The sequence below is a fragment of the Cetorhinus maximus genome, unplaced genomic scaffold (genome assembly GCF_964194155.1).
Source record: "Cetorhinus maximus unplaced genomic scaffold, sCetMax3.hap1.1 HAP1_SCAFFOLD_3766, whole genome shotgun sequence".
Classification (NCBI taxonomy): Eukaryota; Metazoa; Chordata; class Chondrichthyes; order Lamniformes; family Cetorhinidae; genus Cetorhinus; species Cetorhinus maximus.
In genome coordinates, this window is record NW_027599672.1 from 2833 (window position 1) to 23158 (window position 20326).

General features: G+C 53.7%; 1 protein-coding gene across 1 annotated transcript; it reads right to left on the reverse strand.

The window, feature by feature from the left end:
• Window positions 1-734: 734 nt before the first annotated feature.
• Window positions 735-8364, reverse strand: LOC144678191 (serine/threonine-protein kinase pim-3-like). Its single transcript, XM_078538064.1, has 6 exons — window positions 8138-8364; window positions 7069-7175; window positions 6062-6112; window positions 2809-3175; window positions 1947-2123; window positions 735-1669 (listed from the first exon to the last, which is right to left on the reverse strand). The coding sequence occupies exons 1-6, from the start codon at window positions 8196-8198 to the stop codon at window positions 1497-1499; spliced, it is 936 nt and encodes a 311-aa protein (XP_078394190.1). The 5' UTR covers window positions 8199-8364; the 3' UTR covers window positions 735-1496.
• Window positions 8365-20326: the final 11962 nt, after the last annotated feature.

A 20326-nucleotide genomic window follows, 5' to 3' on the forward strand; every position in this document is an offset into this window, starting at 1 on the left:
GAGGGAGCGCCGCACTGTTGGAGGGTCAGTACTGAGGGAGTGCCGCACTGTCGGAGCTTTTGAAACCGAACCCGCCCGACTGCTGTTGAGCCTTTGTCAGGTCGTCGAGGTTTTGTTGACCAGCAGGTGGCAGCGTTTGCCCCAGTTTCATATTGGGCCATCCACAGGTGGAGGCCATTCAGCCCTTCGAAGCTCAAGGGCCAAAGACCACTTCCTGTTCCTGTTTAAAAGTCGCGAGAGGGGGGCTGAATGGCCTCCTCCTGTTCCTGTGTGACAGTCTCTAGAGAGGGGCTGAATGGCCTCCTCCTGTTCCTGTGTAACAGTCTCTAGAGAGGGGCTGAATGGCCTCCTCCTGTTCCTGTGTAACAGGCTTGAGAAGGGGCTGAATGGCCTCCTCCTTTTCCTGTGTAACAGGCTCGAGAGGGGCTGAATGGGCCTCCTCCTGTTCCTGTGTAACAGTCTCTAGAGAGGGGCTGAATGGCCTCCTCCTGTTCCTGTGTAACAGGCTCGAGAGGGGGGCTGAATGGCCTCCTCCTGTTCCTGTGTAACAGTCTCTAGAGAGTGGGGCTGAATCGCCTCCTCCTGTTCCTGTGTAACAGTCTCGAGAGTGGGGTTGAATGGCCTCATCCTGTCCCTGTGTATCAGGATCGAGAGGGGCTGAATGGCCTCCTCCTGTTCCAGTGTTCCAGTGTTTGCAGAGACGTGTACACACACACACACACAATATACCACTTACTGAAACAATGTTTAATTTTATTGAGTACACACAAAGCATCATAAATACGCAGGTAGTTTCTCTGGCATCAGCTCGATGGGCCGAATGGCCTGCTATGCTGTAACGACTGTCGGTTCGCTGACCGGCACCGCGATTTAAAGACAGTCTCGTGCCGTGATTCACAAGAGGGTTTCATGCTTAGCTTATAAATATATATACATTTAAATAGACACATTTGTGATTCGATGACGAACAACAGCTGATCGGCCAGGCGGGCCGGTCAGTTCCTTAAACACCTCGCTCCTGACACCCCTGTGCATACACGAACCATCATAATGGGGTTAGATCCCCATCGCTTTGCACCCTCTCTCTCGCCGCACTGTCGGAGGGTCAGTGCTGAGGGAGCGCCGCGCTGTGGGAGGGTCAGTGCTGAGGGAGCGCCGCACTGTCGGAGGGTCAGTGCTGAGGGAGCGCCGCACTGTCGGAGGGTCAGTGCTGAGGGAGCGCCGCACTGTCTGAGGCGCCGTCTTTCAGGATGAGACGTTAAACCTGAGGCCCCCGACTGCCATCCCGGTGGACATGGAAATCCTTCGGCCACTATTGGGAGATGAACAAGGGGTGTGCAGTTCGAGTTCTCTCCGGCCCTGGGGCCAATGTTCACTGAGCAGCCAGCCACTGCTGACAGAGCGATCAGGCGAGGTCCCCATCAGTCCTGAAAGTTCCTCCTCCTTCCATACGGTGACCAGCAACAGAGTGTGTCCATGCCCGGTCTGTCTGCTCCCTACAGTCTCTCCTGGCTGGCGCTACAGTCGGAGTCTCCCCCCAGGCTCCAGAGGCCCACGGCTTTCGGTCTGGTGATGTCCCGCTGCACCCACGGGTGGTACAATATCTGGTGGAGGGTGGGGCGTTTGGAGGGTTGCATAGAGAGGCACCATCGTATCAGCTCCTCGCACTCTGCAGGGGGAAGGGGGGAAGGAAGCACAAGATGGTCCATTAAAAATTGCATCGCGGGGAAGAAATGAATGTGAGAACAGAGAGAGAGACTGGAGAAGGCTGCGGTGCAGAGGGATCTGGGTGTCCTGGGACATGAATCTCAAAAAGTTGGTATGCAGATGCAGCGAGTGATGAGGAAGACAAATGGAAAGTTGTCCTTTATTGCGAGGGGGGGGATGGAGTATAAAAGTGGGGAAGTCTTGCTACAACTGGACAGGGCGTTGGTGAGACCACTTACCCTTGGAGATGCTCGAGGGCAGCTGGATCTCGCCAGCCAGGATCTCCACGTCTCGCTCGAAGGGGATGTCACCACAGACCATGTCGTAGAGCAAGACCCCGAGGGACCAGACAGTAGCGGAGCGGGCATGGTAGCGCCCTTCACTGATGTACTCTGGCGGGCTGTACACTCTGGTGCCTGAGCATTTACATCAGAAAGAGAGGGAAATAGGAGAGAGAGAGAGAGACAAGATTAAAACCAGAAAACATTCACTGTGAGATTATTTACCCCACCCAGCATTGCTTTGGGGTTTTAATGCCCCGATGCCCCCAAAATACCCACGCCTGACACTCGCCCCCCCTGCCCTATCCCCCCATCCCAGTACTAAAATCGAGGGAGCGCCGCACTGTCGGAGGGTTAGTACCGAGGGAGCGCTGCGCTGTCGGAGGGTCAGTGCTGAGCCAAACTGTGGGAGGGTCAGTGCTGAGCCAAACTGTGGGAGGGTCAGTGCTGAGCTGCACTGTCGGAGGGTCAGTGCTGAGGGAGCGCCGCACTGTCGGAGGGTCAGTGCTGAGGGAGAGCCGCACTGTCGGAGGGTCAGTGCTGAGGGAGCGCCGTACTGTCGGAGGGTCAGTGCTGAGCCGCACTGTCGGAGGGTCAGTGCTGAGCCAAACTGTGGGAGGGTCAGTGCTGAGCTGCACTGTCGGAGGGTCAGTTCTGAGCCGCACTGTGGGAGGGTCAGTGCTGAGCCAAACTGTGGGAGGGAATTGGTGCCCGCGCAACAAGTCTGGGATCCCAGGTGTCAGAGAGAGAAAGGAGGAGCCGCTGTGCCCCCAGCTGCTTCCGGGATGCCCCCAGAGAGTGTCCGGGCAGGGGTACTCACCACTGATATCGGTGTAGGCGGTGTCACGCAGCAGGGCTGCCGAACCGAAGTCGATGAGCTTGAGCTCGTCAGTGTGCAGGTCGACCAGGAGGTTCTCGTCCTTGACGTCCTGGTGCGTGACCCCACAGGCATGGCAGTGCCGCAGTGCCTCCACTGCCTGGCGGAAGAAGGAGCGGGCGCGATCCTCGCCCAGTGGGCCCTGCTCGGTGATGAGGTCGAAGAGGTCCTTGGCACTGGGCGGGCGCTCCATCACCAGCAGGAAACCGTCTGGAGTGGAGAACCAGTCCAGCAGGCGAATCACGCCTCGGTGCTCCGGCAAAGACACCTTCCACATCAGGATGATCTCCATGGGCACGGGGCGGTCATTCTGCAAGCAGAGGGCACAAGGATGGCAGGATTCAGAACATGGGCAGCAGGCAACAAGTTCGCAAAGAGAAATGGCTGGAGTTGGGGGTGGGTAGGGTTTGGGAAGAGGCTGGTTTGGGGGGAGATGGAGTTGGGGGTGGGAAGAGGCTGGATTGGGGAAGATGGACTTGGGGGTGTGAAGAGGCTGGTTTGGAGAGAGATGGAGTTGGGGGTGGGTAGGGTTTGGGAAGAGGTTGGTTTGGGGTGGAGATGGAGTTGGGGGTGGGAAGAGGCTGGTTTAGGGGGAGATGGAGTTGGGCGTGGGTAGGGGGTTGGAAGAGGCTGGTTTGGGGGAGATGCATTTGAGGGTGGGTAGGGGGTTGGAAGAGGCTGGTTTGGGGGAGATGGAGTAGAGGGTGGGAAGAGGCTGGTTTTGGGGGAGATGGAGTAGAGGGTGGGAAGAGGCTGGTTTTGGGGGAGATGGAGTTGGGGGTGGGTAGGGGTTGGGAAGAGGCTGGTTTGGGGGGAGATGGAGTAGAGGGTGGGAAGAGGCTGGTTTTGGGGGAGATGGAGTTGGGGGTGGGTAGGGGTTGGGAAGAGGCTGGTTTGGGGGAGATGGAGTTGGGGGTGGATAGGGTTTGGGAAGAGGCTGGTTTGGGGGGAGATGGAGTTGGGGGTGGGTAGGGTTTGGGAAGAGGCTGGTTTGGGGGGGAGATGGAGTTGGGGCTGGGAAGAGGCTAGTTTAGGGGAGATGGAGTTGGGGGTGGGTAGAGGGTGGGAAGAGGCTGGTTTAGGGGGAGATGGAGTTGGGGTGGGTAGGGTTTAGGAAGAGGCTGGTTTGGGGCGGGGATGGAGTTGGGTGTGGGTAGGGGTTGGGAAGAGGCTGGTTTGGGGGGAGATGGAGTTGGGGGTGGGTAGGGGGTGGGAAGAGGCTGGTTTGGGGGGGATCGAGTTGAGGGTGGGTAGGGGGTGGGAAGAGGCTGGTTTGGGGGGGGGATGGAGTTGGGGTGGGTAGGGGTTGGGAAGAGGCTGGTTTGGGGTGAGATGGAGTTGGGGGTGGGAAGAGGCTGGTTTGGGGGGGGATGGATTTGGGGGTGGGTAGGGGGTGGGAAGAGGCTGGTTTGAGGAGAGTTGGAGTTGGGGGTGGGTAGGGGTGGGAAGAGGCTGGTTTGAGGAGAGTTGGAGTTGGGGGGTGGGTAGGGGGTGGGAAGAGGCTGGTTTGAGGAGAGTTGGAGTTGGGGGTGGGTAGGGGTTGGGAAGAGGCTGGTTTGGGGGGAGTTGGGGGTGGGTAGGGGTTGGGAAGAGGCTGGTTTGGGGGGAGTTGGAGTTGGGGGTGGGTCGGGGTTGGGAAGAGGCTGGTTTGGGGGGAGATGAAGTTGGGGTGGGTAGGGGGGGGTGAAGAGGTTGGTTTGGGGGAGATACAAGTTGAGATTGATGTTCTATCTTTAAAAAACTCCCTTGTGGGGCGACCCCTGGTGACTACTTCACCTTTAACAATTTTCTGTTGCGATGACTCAGTTTCCTAGGGTTTTCCCTCTAAACTGATGTCACGGAGGGAAAGCAAAGTAAACATTCCCTCAAAGGCAATGAGATCTAGGGTTGAAATAAATATATCACAGAACGAAGATTGAAAAGAAAGTCTTCGTCATTTTTCACTGAATTGCAAACAAGAACCAGCTCCTCTGCACAAACACACTCACACTCACTCTCGCACACGCCCTCCAACACACACACACTCACACTCACTCTCGCACACGCCCTCCAACACATACACATTCACACTCACTCTCGCACACGCCCTCCAACACACACACACTCACACTCGCACACGCCCTCCAACACACACACTCACTCTCTCGCACACGCCCTCCAACACACACACATTCACACTCACTCTCGAACACGCCCTCCAACACACACACACTCACACTCACTCTCGCACACGCCCTCCAACATACACACTCACATTCACTCTCGCACACGCCCTCCAACACATACACATTCACACTCACTCTCGCACACGCCCTCCAACACACACACACTCACACTCGCACACGCCCTCCAACACACACACTCACTCTCTCGCACACGCCCTCCAACACACACACATTCACACTCACTCTCGAACACGCCCTCCAACACACACACACTCACACTCACTCTCGCACACGCCCTCCAACACACACACACTCACACTCACTCTCGCACACGCCCTCCAACATACACACTCACATTCACTCTCGCACACGCCCTCCAACACACACACACTCACACTCACTCTCGCACACGCCCTCCAACACACACACACTCACACTCACTCTCGCACACGCCCTCCAACACACACACATTCACACTCACTCTCGCACACGCCCTCCAACACACACACTCTCACACTCACTCTCGCACACGCCCTCCAACACACACACTCTCACACTCACTCTCTCACACGCCCTCCAACACACACACTCTCACACTCACTCTCTCACACGCCCTCCAACACACACACTCTCACACTCACTCTCGCACACGCCCTCCAACACACACACCCTCACACTCACTCTCGCACACGCCCTCCAACACACACACACTCACACTCACTCTCTCACACTCAGACACACACTTGCACACACTCAGACACACTCGCACACTCTCACATTCAGAGTTACTCGCAGACACACTCAGACACACTCGCACACACTCTCAAACATTCTCACACTCAGTCACACTTGCACACACTCAGACACACACTTTACACTGAGACGCACAGACTCACACACACACACTTGCACACTCAGACGCACACTTTGCACACACTCAGACGCACACTTTGCACACACTCAGATGCACACTCGCACACACTCAGACAGAGACAGGTTCACAAGTCTTATTCAAATCATTTTAAACTCACCAGACGACCCCAATCCACCACTTTCTTCCTGGGCACGTGTTTAACCGCCACCTGGCACAGAAACAGGATCCCAATTCATTCAAACCAGCTGACTTTAAACACTACATCCATATTGATATATTTTAAGTGAAATTTCATACTGAGTTAACACACACCTTGTCTCCCTCCCCCCTATAGAAACATCAGCAACACCTGCAGGTGTAAACATTGATCCCTGGGAATTATTTTGGCTCTTCACTCCCCCCGCGACCCCCGGAATGTTGTAATGTTGTGCTCGCGTTTTACAATTTATTGCACTAAAAACGGAAGCTTCTAGATGGCAGTGTGTCTCTGTGTATGCCTGTGTGTGTCTCTGTGTGTGCCTGTGGGTGTGTCTGAGTGTGTGTTTGTGTGTGTGCGTGTTTGGCTGTGCATGACTGTGAGCATCTCTGTGTGTGTGAGTGAGTGTGTCTATGTGCATGTTTGTGTGAATGTTTTTGCGTCTGTGTGTCTGTGTGTGTGTGTGTGTTTGTGTGTGTGTGTGTGTGTGTCTGAGTGTGTCTGTGTGTCTGAGTGTGTGTGTGTGTCTGAGTGTGTGTGTGTGTGTCTGAGTGTGTTTGTGTGTGTCTGAGTGTGTGTGTGTGTCTGAGTGTGTGTGTGTGTCTGAGTGTGTGTGCGCGTGTGTCTGAGTGTGTTTGTGTGTGTCTGAGTGTGTTTGTGTGTGTCTGAGTGTGTGTGTGTCTGAGTGTGTGTGTGTGTCTGAGTGTGTGTCTGTGTGTCTGAGTGTGTGTCTGTGTGTCTGAGTGTGTGTGTCTGAGTGTGTTTGTGTGTGTCTGAGTGTGTGTGTGTCTGAGTGTGTGTGTGTGTCTGAGTGTGTGTGTGTCTGAGTGTGTTTGTGTGTGTCTGAGTGTGTGTGTGTGTCTGAGTGTGTGTGTGTGTCTGAGTGTGTGTGTGTGTCTGGGGGTGTGTGTGTCTATATATCGATGTGCTTATTACATTAATACCCTCCTTTCCCCCTCCTCTCTCACCGGAGCTCCATCGAAGATCCTCACAGCCGAGAAAACTGTTCCGAAGCCGCCGCTGCCCAGTTTCTTGCCCACACTGTACAGTTTCTTGAAGCTTTCTCTCTTCTTCACTGCAGGAGGTGAGGCAGAGAGAGAGAGAGAGAGAGAATTACACTCCATCCAATGATCCCAGCCTCAGTTTAACAAAGTTATGACAGACAATCAAACATCACATCAGACTGAAATTGTTCTTAGTAACAAAGGCTCCCGACCCTTCCCAGCCCACGAAACTCCAGCGAGAATTAATGAGTTTGCCCATTGCCTCTCTCGCTCACTCACATGTGATTCTGTCACCCCTTCTCTCTCCGTCTCTCTCTAACAGCTTTTTTGTGTGTGTCTGTGTCTCACTTTCTGTGTCTCACTGCTGTCTCGCTCTCTCTCGTTCTGTTTCTCTAGCTCTCTCTCTCTGTCTCTTTCTTTCTGTCTCTCTCTCTCTTTCTCGCAGCCTCTTTCTCGCTGTCTTATTCTGTCTCTCTCTCTCCCTGTCTCTTTCTCGCTGTCTCTTTCTCTCTCTTCCTTTCTCTCTCTCTGTCTCTGTGTCTCTCTCTTTCTTTCTCTCTCTCTGTCTTTTTCACTCTCTCTCTCTCTGTCTGTCTCTCTGTCTCATTCTCTCTATCTCTCTTCATTTCTCTTTCTTTCTCTCTGTCTCTTTCTCTCTCTCTGTCTTTCTCTCTCTGTCTCTCTTTCTTTCTCAGTCTCTCTCTATCTCTTTCTCTCTCTCTCTCTCTGTTTCTCTCTCATCCTTTCTCTCCCTCTCCGACCCAATCAATCATCAATTAATGGGATCACCGAAGCGAACCTCCCTCTCCCTCTCCATCCGTCTCTGGCCCCCTCCGCCCCAGCCCATCTCTGTCCCTGTCTCTCTCTCTCTATCTCTCTCTCAGTTTCTGTCTCTGCATCCCACTGGCTCTGGAGAACTCCTGCTCACTCCCCCTTCTCCTCCAAAACACCAACTTCTGGGGGGGTGGGAGATGGGGGGAAAGACCCTGCGCGAACACTCGGGGAACTCACGATGTAAAAAACAACTTCCTACCTGGGAGCGATCCCTCGGCCGGTGTCTGGCTGCACTCAGTCCCCAACTTGGTAGACAGCATTGTCTCTGCGGGGGGACGGTGTCGCTGCTGTTAAAGATTCCTCTGGGACAGAGAAAGATAGTCTCGTAATCGCTTCAAAAATAATTGTTTCTTTATTAAGGAAGAATTTAGCCCTTCCTGGGGTTCACAGGCAGAGCAGAAGTTGAGTCTATTCCCCCTCTAGCCTGGTTGTTGTTGGTTACAAGGCGGTGTGTCAATTTCACCTCGCGTGTATCAGCGTTCCAGCCAATCAGAGCCCCGCGCGTAGGTCCTTTGAAACAATCCTCGGGCCAATCACAGCGCCCTCCCGTGTTGCAAGATTCGAAGAAATTACCCAGGGCAGTTTAGGGATATTCTGGAGCGAGAGGTCGGAATGACACCAGGAATCATGTATAAAATATAAAAAGCACCAAAAAAAAACTGTGGAGGCGGGAAATCCACAACCCAAAACCAAGAGAGCGAGAACAAAAAAATAATACCTGGAAAAACTCAGCAGGTCTGGCAGCCTCTGCAGGGGCAGAAGCACAGTTCACGAGGTGTCAGCTGTGGCTCAGTCCATAGCACCCTCGCCTTTGACATCACAGGGGTTGTGGGTTCGTGTCCTCACTCCCGGAAACCAAGAACTGTGATTGTACTCGAAAGAGTTACAACCTGTGACTGTTGATAACTCGAAAGAGTTTCCAGTCTCTCTGGACTCTTGACCAGAACTAAGGGCAAATTGAAGAGGGGGGTGAAATATAAACTGGTTTACGGGGGTGGGGGGTGGGATGGATAGAGGGCCATTGATAGGTGGAGGTAGCCAAAAGATGTCACGGACAAAAGGACAAAGAGGTGGTGATATGAGCTAAGAAATGTGCGGATGGATAGAGGGCCAGTGATAGGTGGAGGTGACCAAAAGATGTCACAGACAAAAGGACAAAGAGGTGGTGATATGAGCTAAGAAATGTGCGGAAGGATAGAGGGCCAGTGATAGGTGGAGGTGACCAAAAGATGTCACAGACAAAAGGACGAAGAGGTGGTGATATGAGCTAAGAAATATGTGGACAGATAGAAATGGATAGAGGGCCAGTGATAGGTGGAGGTAGCCAAAAGATGTCATGGACGAAGAGGTGGTGATATGAGCTAAGAAATGTGCTCAATGGGGACATTAAGGGTAGAAAGCAAGACGTGCAAGGGACAGATAGCCCAATGGATGGAAACACATTTCAAACAATAATGGCAATAGGTGGGAAAAGAAATATATATATACATTATTGGGAAAAGGGGGTGGGGATGGAGGAGAGAGTTTTTTTTTGGTGAAATATACTTTATTCATAATCTATCTGGAAGAACACTCCAAACCATTTCAAAATCACCATCGCATAAGTCCAATCAGGTTCAACTTTTATAACATGTATCACGAGGTGCATCAATACAATCAATCAATATTACAATCATTTGCAGGCATTCATTTTGAGCTGTACAGCCCGAGGGGTTCTCAACAGTTCCCAGTCCCTCGGTGCGCTGTGGCAGAAAGGTCTTAGACAGCGACCCTTCCCCATTGCCCCTTTGCGGCAGCTGCCCCAAGCTTTAGTGCATCCCTCAGCACGTAGTCCTGGACTTTGGAATGTGCCAGTCCGCAACACTCGGTTGGGGACAACTCTTTGTGCTGGAAGGTCAACGAGTTTCGGGCAGACCAAAGAGCGTCTTTCACCGAGTTGATGATCCTCCAGCTGCAGTTGACATTTGTCTCGGTGTGTGTCCCTGGGAACAGCCCGTAGAGCACAGAGTCCTGTGTCACAGATCCGCTCGGGATGAACCTCGACAGAAACCATAATGGGAGTGATGTACAGGCCTCCGAACGGTAGTCAGGATGTGGGGCACAAGGTACACCAGGAGATAGAAAAGGTGTGTAAGAAAGGCAAGGTTACAGTGATCATGGGGGATTTCAATATGCAGGTAGACTGGGAAAATCAGGTTGGGAGTGGATCCCAAGAAAAGGAATTTGTGGAATGTCTCCGAGATGGCTTTTTGGAGCAGCTTGTGGTGGAGCCCACTAGGGAACAGGCAATTCTAGATTTAGTGATGTGTAATGAGGCAGATTTGATAAGGGAGCTTGAGGTGAAGGAATCCTTAGGAGGAAGTGAGCATAATATGATAGAATTTACCCTGCAATTTAAGAGGAAAAAGCTGGAATCAGATGTAACGGTATTACAGTTGAATAAAGGCAACTACAGAGGCATGAGGGAGGAGCTGGCCAGAATTGACTGGGAGATGAGCCTAGCAGGAAAGACATTGGAACAGCAATGGCAGGAGTTTCTGGGAGTAATTTGGGAGACACAGCAAAAATTCATCCCTAGGAAGAAGAAGCATACTAAAGGGAGGACGAGGCAACCATGGCTGACAAGGGAAGTCAGGGACAGCATAAAAGCTAAAGAGAAAGCATACAATGCGGCAAAGAGCAGTGGGAAACCAGGGGATTGGGAAGCCTATAAAGACCAACAGAGGACAACTAAAAAAGAAATAAGGAGGGAGAAGATTAAATATGAGGGTAAACTAGCCAGTAATATAAAAGAAGATTGCAAGAGTTTTTTAGATATATAAAGGGTAAGAGAGAGGCAAAAGTGGACATTGGGCTGCTGGAAAATGACGCTGGAGAAGTAGTAGTGGGGAACAAAGAAATGGCAGAGGGACTGAATAGGTACTTTGCGTCAGTCTTCACGGTGGAAGACACGAGTGACATCCCCAAAGTTCTAGAGAGTCGGGGGGGCAGAGGTGAGTATGGTGGCCATTACCAAGGAGAAGGTACTAGGAAAACTGAAAGGTCTGAAGGTGGATAAATCACCTGGACCAGATGGATTACACCCTAGAGTTCTGAAGGAGATAGCTGAAGAGATAGTGGAGGCGTTAGTGGTGATCTTTCAGGAATCACTGGAGTCAGGGAGGGTCTCAGAGGACTGGAAAATCACTAATGTAACCCCCCTGTTTAAGAAGGGAGTGAGGCAAAAGACGGGAAATTACAGGCCGATTAGCCTGACCTCGGTCGTTGGTAAGATTTTAGAGTCCATTATTAAGGATGAGATTTCAGAATATTTGGAAGTGCATGGTAAAATCGGGCAAAGTCAGCATGGTTTCATCAAGGGGAGGTTATGCCTGACAAATCTGTTAGAATTCTTTGAGTAGGTTAGACAAAGGAGAGCCAATGGATGTTATCTACTTGGACTTCCAGAAGGCCTTTGACAAGGTGCCGCACAGGAGGCTGCTCAGTAAGATAAGAGCACATGGTGTTAGAGGCAAGGTACTAGCATGGATAGAAGATTGGCTGACTGGCAGGAGGAAGAGAGTGGGGATAAGGGGGTCCTTCTCAGGATGGTGGCCGGTGACTAGTGGAGTTCCGCAGGGGTCAGTGTTGGGACCACAACTTTTCACTTTATACATTAATGATCTAGATGAAGGAACTGAGGGCCTTCTGGCTAAGTTTGCAGATGATACAAAGATAGGTGGAGGGACAGGTAGTATTGAGGAGGTGGGGAGGCTGCAGAAGGATTTGGACAGGTTAGGAGAATGGGCAAAGAAGTGGCAGATGGAATATAACGTGGGGAAGTGTGAGGTCATGCACTTTGGTAGGAATAATAGAGGCATAGACTATTTTCTAAATGGGGAGAGAATTCAGAAATCTGGAGTGCAAAGGGACTTGGGAGTCCTAGTCCAGGATTCTCTTAAGGTTAACTTGCAGGTTGAGTCGGTAGTTAGGAAGGCAAATGCAATGTTGGCATCTATTTCGAGAGGACTAGAATATAAAAGCAGGGATGTGCTGCTGAGGCTTTATAAGGCTCTGGTCAGACCATATTTAGAATATTGTGAGCAATTTTGGGCCCCATATCTCAGGAAGGATGTGCTGGCCCTGGAGAGGGTCCAGAGGAGGTTCACAAGAATGATCCCAGGAATGAAAGGCTTAACATATGAGGAACATTTGAGGACTCTGGGTCTATACTCGATGGAGTTTAGAAGGATGAGGGGGGATCTGATTGAAACTTACAGAATACTGAAAGGCCTGGATAGAGTGGACGTGGGGAAGATGTTTCCATTAGTAGGAGAGACTAAGACCCGAGGGCACAGCCTCAGAGTAAAGGGAAGACCTTTTAGAACAGAGATGAGGAGAAACTTCTTTAGCCAGAGAGAGTGGGTGAATCTATGTAATTCATTGGCACAGAAGGCTGTGGAGGCCAGGTCATTGAGTGTATTTAAGACCAAGATAGATTGGATCTTGATTGGTAAGGGGGTCAAAGGTTATGGGGAGAAGGCGGGAGAATGGGGGGGAGAGAATTCCACAGACTGACCACCCTCTGAGAGAGGAAATTCCTCCTCATCTCCGTCTTCAATGGGAGGTCCTCATTCTGAAACTGTGCCCCCTCCCCTCATTCTAGATTCCCCCCACGAGGCGGGGAAACATCCTCTCAGCATCCACCCTGTCAAACCCCCTCCCCTCAGAATCTGATATGTTTCAATAAGAACACCTCTCATTCTTCTAAACTCCAATGGGTAGAGGCCCAACCTGCTCAACCTTTCCTCATCAGACAAACCCCCTTCGTCCCAGGAATCGGCCGAGTGAACCTTCTCTGAACGGCTTCCAATGCGAGTCTGTCCCTCCTGAAGTGAGGGGACCAGAACTGTCCACAGGGCCCCAGGAGCGGCCTCACCAATGCCCTGTCCAGTTGTAGCAAGACTTCCCCCACTTTTATACTCCATCCCCCTCTCGCAATAAAGGACAACTTTCCATTTGTCTTCCTCATCACTCGCTGCATCTGCTTACCAACTTTGTGTGATTCATATGTCCAGCAGGGAAGTACACACTTATTTTCTTGCACTCTAGAACACACACTTTGGAATCACAGGTTTGTTTTATTCATTCATGGGATGCGGACATCGCTGTCTAGGCCAGCATTTATTGCCCATCCCCAATTGCTCTTGTTCAGAGGGCATTTAAGAGTCAACCACATTGCTGTGGGTCTGGAGTCACATGTAGATCAATCCAGATAAGGACAGCAGGTTTCCTTCCCTAAAGGGCATTAGTGAACCAGAGTCATGGTCATCATCAGACTTTTAATTACAGATTTTTATTGAATTCAGAATTTCACCATCTGCTATGGCGGGATTTGAACCCAAGTTCCCCAGAGAATTACCCTGGGTCACTGCATTCGACTCCAGATATATGAGCACCAAAATCAAGGCTGACACACCTGGTCAGTGCTGAGGGAGCGCCGCACTGTCGGAGGGTCAGTGCTGAGGGAGCGCCGCACTGTCAGAGGGGCGGTGCTGAGGGAGCGCCGTACTGTCAGAGGGGCGGTGCTGAGGAAGCGCCGCACTGTCAGAGGGTCGGTGCTGAGGGAGCGCCGCACTGTCCGAGGGTCGGTGCTGAGGGAGCGCCACACTGTCCGAGGGTCGGTGCTGAGGGAGCGCCGCACTGTCGGAGGGTCGGTGCTGAGGGAGCGCCACACTGTCCGAGGGTCGGTGCTGAGGGAGCGCCGCACTGTCGGAGGGTCGGTGCTGAGGGAGCGCCGCACTGTCGGAGGGTCGGTGCTGAGGGAGCGCAGCACTGTCGGGGGGTCAGTGCTGAGGGAGCGCCGCACAGTCAGAGAGTCAGGGCTGAGGGAGCGCTGCGCTGTTGGAGGGTCAGTGCTGAGGGAGCGCCGCACCGTCGGGGGATCGGTGCTGAGGGAGCGCCGCACTGTCGGAGGGTCAGTACTGAGGGAGCGCCGCACTGTCGGAGGGTCAGTACTGAGGGAGCGTCACACTGTCGGAGGGTCAGTACTTTCTGTCAGATGGGACACTAAACCGAGGGTGGATGTGAAAGATCTGGTGGCTAGTATCCCGGAGAGGAGCAGGGGAGGCGAGAGTTGACCCCCAATGTCCTGGGGCAAATAGTAATCCCTCACTCAACAACGCAGAAAAATGACCTGGGTGACTATGTGGTTGCTGCGAGTGTGTGTGTGTGTGTGTGTGTGGGATCTGAGACATCTCGATTGTCCTGAAACCTGCAAGATAAATGCAATTTCCATAGTCGATTTCCACTTGTACCAATAGCACGTGCTTATTTATTCACGAGGATAAAGAAGTTAGGGGAGCGGGCAACTCGTGCTCCAATGTTTGGCCCAGCGATATCCCTTCGAGAGGCTGTCAGTGGATTTTTACCTTCAAACATTTTTGGTCAGCGCTGGGTGGTTTTTTTGTGAAAATATTAATTCGCTCATGGGATGCGGACATCGCTGGCTAGGCCAGCATTTATTTCCCGTTCCTCATTGACCCTGTACAGAGGGCATGTTAAGGGTCATTGCTGTGGGTCTGGAGTCATGTGTAGGCCAGACCAGGTAACGATTGGGAAGATTTCTTCCTTCCCTAAAGGACATTAGTGAACCAGATGGGTTTTCAAGTGGAATTCAAGTTTCACCATCTACTGTGGTGGGGTTTGAACCCTGTGTCTCTGGATTACCAGTCCAGTGACAATACCACTACCCCACCACCTCCCCTAGTGGGGAAGGGCTTTGCCCCGACTCTGGGAACTTGGCATAAGCCACTTGCTCCCAGACATGGGTACAGGATAAGGCATTTCCTGTTTACGACAGGACCTGTATATGAGAGAATGGATAGGGGTCGCACTGAGTGGGACAAGTTGCTGGAAGAGGAGGAGAACAGGGTGGGTTGCTTGCTCTGGTGAAATTAGCTAACACAGCACTGATTCTCCTCTTATCCTTCCATCACCACCGCCCCCCACCCCTGCCAACCAAAACAAAAACAGGCAAAAATTTCTAAACAGTCCCTGGAAACACCAGGGTCACTTGGTCCAAATGGACATCGCTCAGTTGGTAGGATGGCATCTCACATACCCCCCCTTATCCAAGAAAGGACCCTCTAACTAAAAAGCTGAGCTCCAGCTGGCAGACGGACATGGGGGTGACCACCCAGACATCGAGGGTACCTGTCCAGGAGTCATTGATGGTTAACATAAGGTAAACCTCCCAGCCCCCAGAAGTCGGGTAGATCAATGGGTGCACACGGTGGGAAGTTGTTTTTGTGGGGAGGGGGGGGAATGGTGGTTTGCGAGTGGGTGGTAGTTAGACATGTCTCGGGGAGGACCGAGGGGTGTACACCTTTTCTGCCCGACTAACCGATGCACCATGTCAAAACTGCTGCTCCTTAATAAACTCTCTTCAACCTCACTTACAAATTGTTGTCAGCCTATCTCGGGCCTCCCCAGACCTGCAACCTCTCAACGCCAGAAGCTTCTTCCCTCCTCTTCAGCTTAACCAAGGTGGAGCGCAGTCAACTGTTGTAAGGAAATGGTGGGGGGGGGGGCAGTCAGATTGTGCACAGCAAGATCCCACACGCTGCAAGGTGATAAATGAGCCAGCTTATCCATTTCGATGAGGGATAGTGATGCATTGAGGGGGAAGAAACATGCAAATGGGAGGAATTTGACCAGACAGGAAGTGCTGGTACAGATAGAAAATTAAATGATGTAGAGGGTTGGGTTTATACACATTCAACCTGAATCTTTATAGCGCCTTTAACATTGTAAAATGTCCCCAGGGCCCTTCGCAGGAACGTTAATCAGACAGGATCCGACCCCAAGCCCCAAAGGGAGATATTATCAACAGGTGACCAAAAGTTCAGTCAAAGAGGTCGGTCTTAGAGGAGGATAGATAGAGACAGGGAGAGACAGAGAGGTTCAGGGAGGGAAATCCAGGGCTCAGGGTCCCTAGCGAGCTGAAGGCACGGCTGCCAATGGTGGAGCAATGGGGATCGGGGGATGCTCGAGAGGCAAGAATGGAGGAGCGCAGAGATCTCGGAGGGTTGTAGGAGGTTAGAGGGACTGGAGGAGGTTACAGAGATAGGGAGGATAGTTGAGGAGGGGTTTGGAAACATGGTGAAGATAGGGAGGGGTTGGAGGAGGTTACAGAGATTGGGGGTGGTAGGGCTGGAGGAGGTTAGAGATAGGGAGGGCTGGAGGTTACAGAGATAGGGAGGGGCTGGAGGAAGTTAGAAATTGGGAGGGTTGTCAGGGCTGGAGGAGGTTAGAGCGATAGGGAGGGTTGTAGTGGCTGGAGGAGGTTACAGAGATAAGGAGGGTTGTAGGCGGTTACAGAGATTGCGGGTGGTAGGGCTGGAGTAGGTTAGAGATAGGGAGGGCTGGAGGTCACAGAGATAGGGAGGGTTGTAGGGGCTGGAGGAGGTTACAGAGATAGGGAGGGTTGTAGGGGCTGGAGGAGGTTACAGAGATAGGGAGGGGTTTCTGTGCAGGAGGAGGTTACAGAGCTAGGGAGGGTTGTAGGGGCTGGAGGAGGTTACCGAAAGAGGGTGGGGTGTAGGGGCTGAAGGAGGTTACAGTGATAGGGAGGGGTTTCGGTGCTGGAGGAGGTTACAGAGATAGGGAGGGTTGTAGGGGCTGGAGGAGGTTACAGTGATAGGGAGGGTTGTAGGGGCTGGAGGAGTTTGGAGAGATAAGGAGGGGTGTAAGGGCTGGAGGAGGTTACAGAGATAGGGAGGGTTGTAGGGGCTGGAGGAGGTTAGAGAGATTGGGAGGAGTGTAGGGGCTGGAGGAGGTTATAGAGATTGGGAGGAGTGTAGGGGCTGGAGGTTACAGAGATTGGGGGTGGTAGGGCTGGAGGAGGTTAGAGAGATAGGGAGGGGCTGGAGGTTACAGAGATAGGGAGGGGTGTAGGGGCTGGAGGAGGTTACAGAGATAGGGAGGGGTGTAGGGGCTGGAGGAGGTTACAGAGATAGGGAGGGTTGTCGGGGCTGGAGGAGGTTACAGAGATAGGGAGGGTTGTAGGGGCTGGAGGAGGTTACAGAGACAGGGAGGGGGTGTAGGGGCTGGAGGAAGTTAGAGAGAGAGGGAGGGGTGTTGGAGCTGGAGGAGGTTAGAGAGATAGGGAGGGTTGTAGGGGCTGGAGGAGGTTACAGAGATAGGGAAGGTTGTAGGGGCTGGAGGAGGTTACAGAGATAGGGAGGGGTTGTCGGGACTGGAGGAGGTTACATAGATAGGGAGGGGTTTCGGTGCTGGAGGAGGTTACAGAGATAGGGAGGGTTGTAGGGGCTGGAGGAGGTTAGAGAGATAGGGAGGGTTGTAGGGGCTGGAGGACGTTAGAGAGATTGGGAGGAGTGTAGGGGCTGGAGGAGGTTATAGAGATTGGGAGGAGTGTAGAGGCTGGAGGTTATAGAGATAGGGAGGGTTGTAGGGGCTGGAGGAGGTTACAGAGATTGGGGGTGGTAGGGCTGGAGGAGGTTAGAGAGATAGGGAGGGGCTGGAGGTTACAGAGATAGGGAGGGGTGTAGGAGGTTATAGAGATAGGGAGGGTTGTAGGGGGCTGGAGGAGGTTACAGAGATAGGGAGGGGTGGTGGAGCTGGAGGAGGTTAGAGAGATAGGGAGGGTTGTAGGGGCTGGAGGAGGTTACAGAGATAGGGAGGGGGTGTAGGGGCTGGAGGAAGTTACAGAGATAGGGAGGGGTGGTGGAGCTGGAGGAGGTTAGAGAGATAGGGAGGGTTGTAGGGGCTGGAGGAGGTTACAGAGATAGGGAGGGTTGTAGGGGCTGGAGGAGGTTACAGAGATAGGGATGGGTTGTCGGGGCTGGAGGTGGTGGGGGGTCGTGGGGGGTTGGATTACTGAGGGACCCCCGCGGGGGGGATTTGAAAATAAGGATGATGATGTTGAAATGGAGGGGTTGTGTGGGACTGGGAGCCAGCGTAGGGCAGCGAGCACGTGTGGGTGGGTGAATGAGACTCTGTGCGAGTTGGGATAGGAGAGGGGCACCCAGGAGGAGCGCGTCGGAATAGGGCAAGGGCACAGCTAACTCCTGATGCTGGGGAGGGATGGGGGAGGAAAAGCAGGGTCAGTGGGAGACCTCAGCAGAGACTGCTGGACACTCAACGTGCAGGGCGATGGGAGGAAAGGAGCGAGGAGAGAGCTGGGCACGACGGGCTGAAGGGCCTCCTGCTGTCCCTGCACCAAAATCACCACAGCGAGAACCATCCGAGAGATTAAACTTTATTATGAGGAAACAAACTGGGGGGTGGTGGGGAGGAGAGAGAGTCGGTTCCAACCATCAGCTCGGGAGGGCAGTGAAGGTTCATCGTGTTCCTGCAGGCATCACCGTCCGCTGCGGGATCCTCCTGTGCCTCCGTTCACGGGGTCACGCCCGAACAGGGTTCACACCCTCTCCACCCCCACTCCCCCCTCCCCAAGCCTTTCTGCCCCCCCTCCCCGAGGAAGTTACTGATTTTGATTCCGCGGCGGAGGGGGAAGGGGTGAGCTTCCGCAGCTTGGCACAGGCTGGGCTGTTGGACCACGGCGTGCGTCACAGGCCGATTCCCCGCTCTCTTGCCCGCCTGGCCAGGGGGGTGCGCTCCTGACCACAACCCCCCGCCCCCCCCCACCCCAACACAGACTAGGGTGGGACAGGGGGCGCTGATAAGTTCCACTATTGGGGCCACGGCAAAGAGACAAACACCAGGAATACTGGAGAAACTGCAAATTTCTAAATCATCCCCGGGAGGGGACTTGACCATTCCTTGAAAACATTCCCGACTGTCCCCTTCCCGCAGGGTTTAATCCAGGAATGCAGAGGCTAACAGGCATTTCTAACTGCGGATTCAAGAGACACATCCACCTTGCCCTTAAGGTGCGCACAGTAAAAGATCCCAGAAACAGCGGTGAAAAATGACCCAGGTCATTTTTGTCAAAGCTGATATTCCTTAGGGGGCCGGGGGTGGGGATAAATATCAGCCTCAGGGCACCTTTGAGAATTCACCCGCACCCACCCTCACCCCCGCTCCCCTAGAGGCTGTGGGATCTTTTACTTCCAACCAAGAGGGCGAATGGGGTCCTCAGGTTTAACGCCTCTTCCTGAATGACTGACCCTCCGACAGCGCGGCGCTCCCTCAGCACTGACCCTCCGACAGCGCGGCGCTCCCTCAGTACTGACCCTCCGACAGTGCGGCACTCCCTCAGTACTGACCCTCCGACAGCGCGGCGCTCCCTCAGCACTGACCCTCCGACAGCGCGGCGCTCCCTCAGCACTGACCCTCCGACAGTGCGGCGCTCCCTCAGTACTGACCCTCCGACAGTGCGGCGCTCCCTCAGTACTGACCCTCCCACAGCGCGGCGCTCCCTCAGTACTGACCCTCCCACAGCGTGGCGCTCCCTCAGCACTGACCCTCCGACAGCGCGGCGCTCCCTCAGCACTGACCCTCTGACAGTGCGGCGCTCTCTCAGCACTGACCCTCCGACAGTGTGGCGCTCCCTCAGCACTGACCCTCTGACAGTGCGGCGCTCTCTCAGCACTGACCCTCCGACAGTGTGGCGCTCCCTCAGCACTGACCCTCCGACAGCGCGGCGCTCCCTCAGCACTGACCCTCCGACAGCGCGGCGCTCCCTCAGCACTGACCCTCCGACAGCGCGGCGCTCCCTCAGCACTGACCCTCCGACAGCGCGGCGCTCCCTTAGCACTGAGTGACAGGAGGGGTGCTGGTCGGTCCTGGGTTAGGCAGCACTTGAGCTACCGCACCAGGCAGGAGATGCAGAGAGAGAGAGAGAGAGAGAGGGAGAGACACAGACATATTCCGACGAGTGTTATCTAATCCAACATGCACACTGCGAATGGTAAACAGGACGGGGCACACTCCAACTCTCCAGCGAGCAGATAAATCCAGCGGAGAAGGCAGCAGCGGGAGTGGCACCATCTCGATATCCAGTTCCCCGCGGCAGCCTCGGTGAATTGAAACTTCGGCGGAGACAGCAGGGCGAGCGGGTCCCTTTGCCTTTTGGTGACAGGCGGCGTTGACAGGTATTAGCCCAGCGGTCACACACGCTGGGACGCGGAGGTCAGCCGACTGTACCAGCACGAGCCACACACGCTGTATTCCTGCTGCTGTTCCTCTGTCGTCTGTAATCTTCGAAGGAGCGCCCCACGACAGTCAGACACCTGGGACCTCGTGCCCCCGTCTTTGGGAGACTATGGGGGGCTGGGGAGTGGGTTGGGGGTGGTTGGGGGGTGGAGAAAACAGACATTTGGCAACCCACCAGACACACACGGCGCCCGGCAGGTTACCCACCCGCTGGCGATCCCGGACATTCTCACAGCCGCCCCCTCCCCACCGCATCCCAGATCGCAAC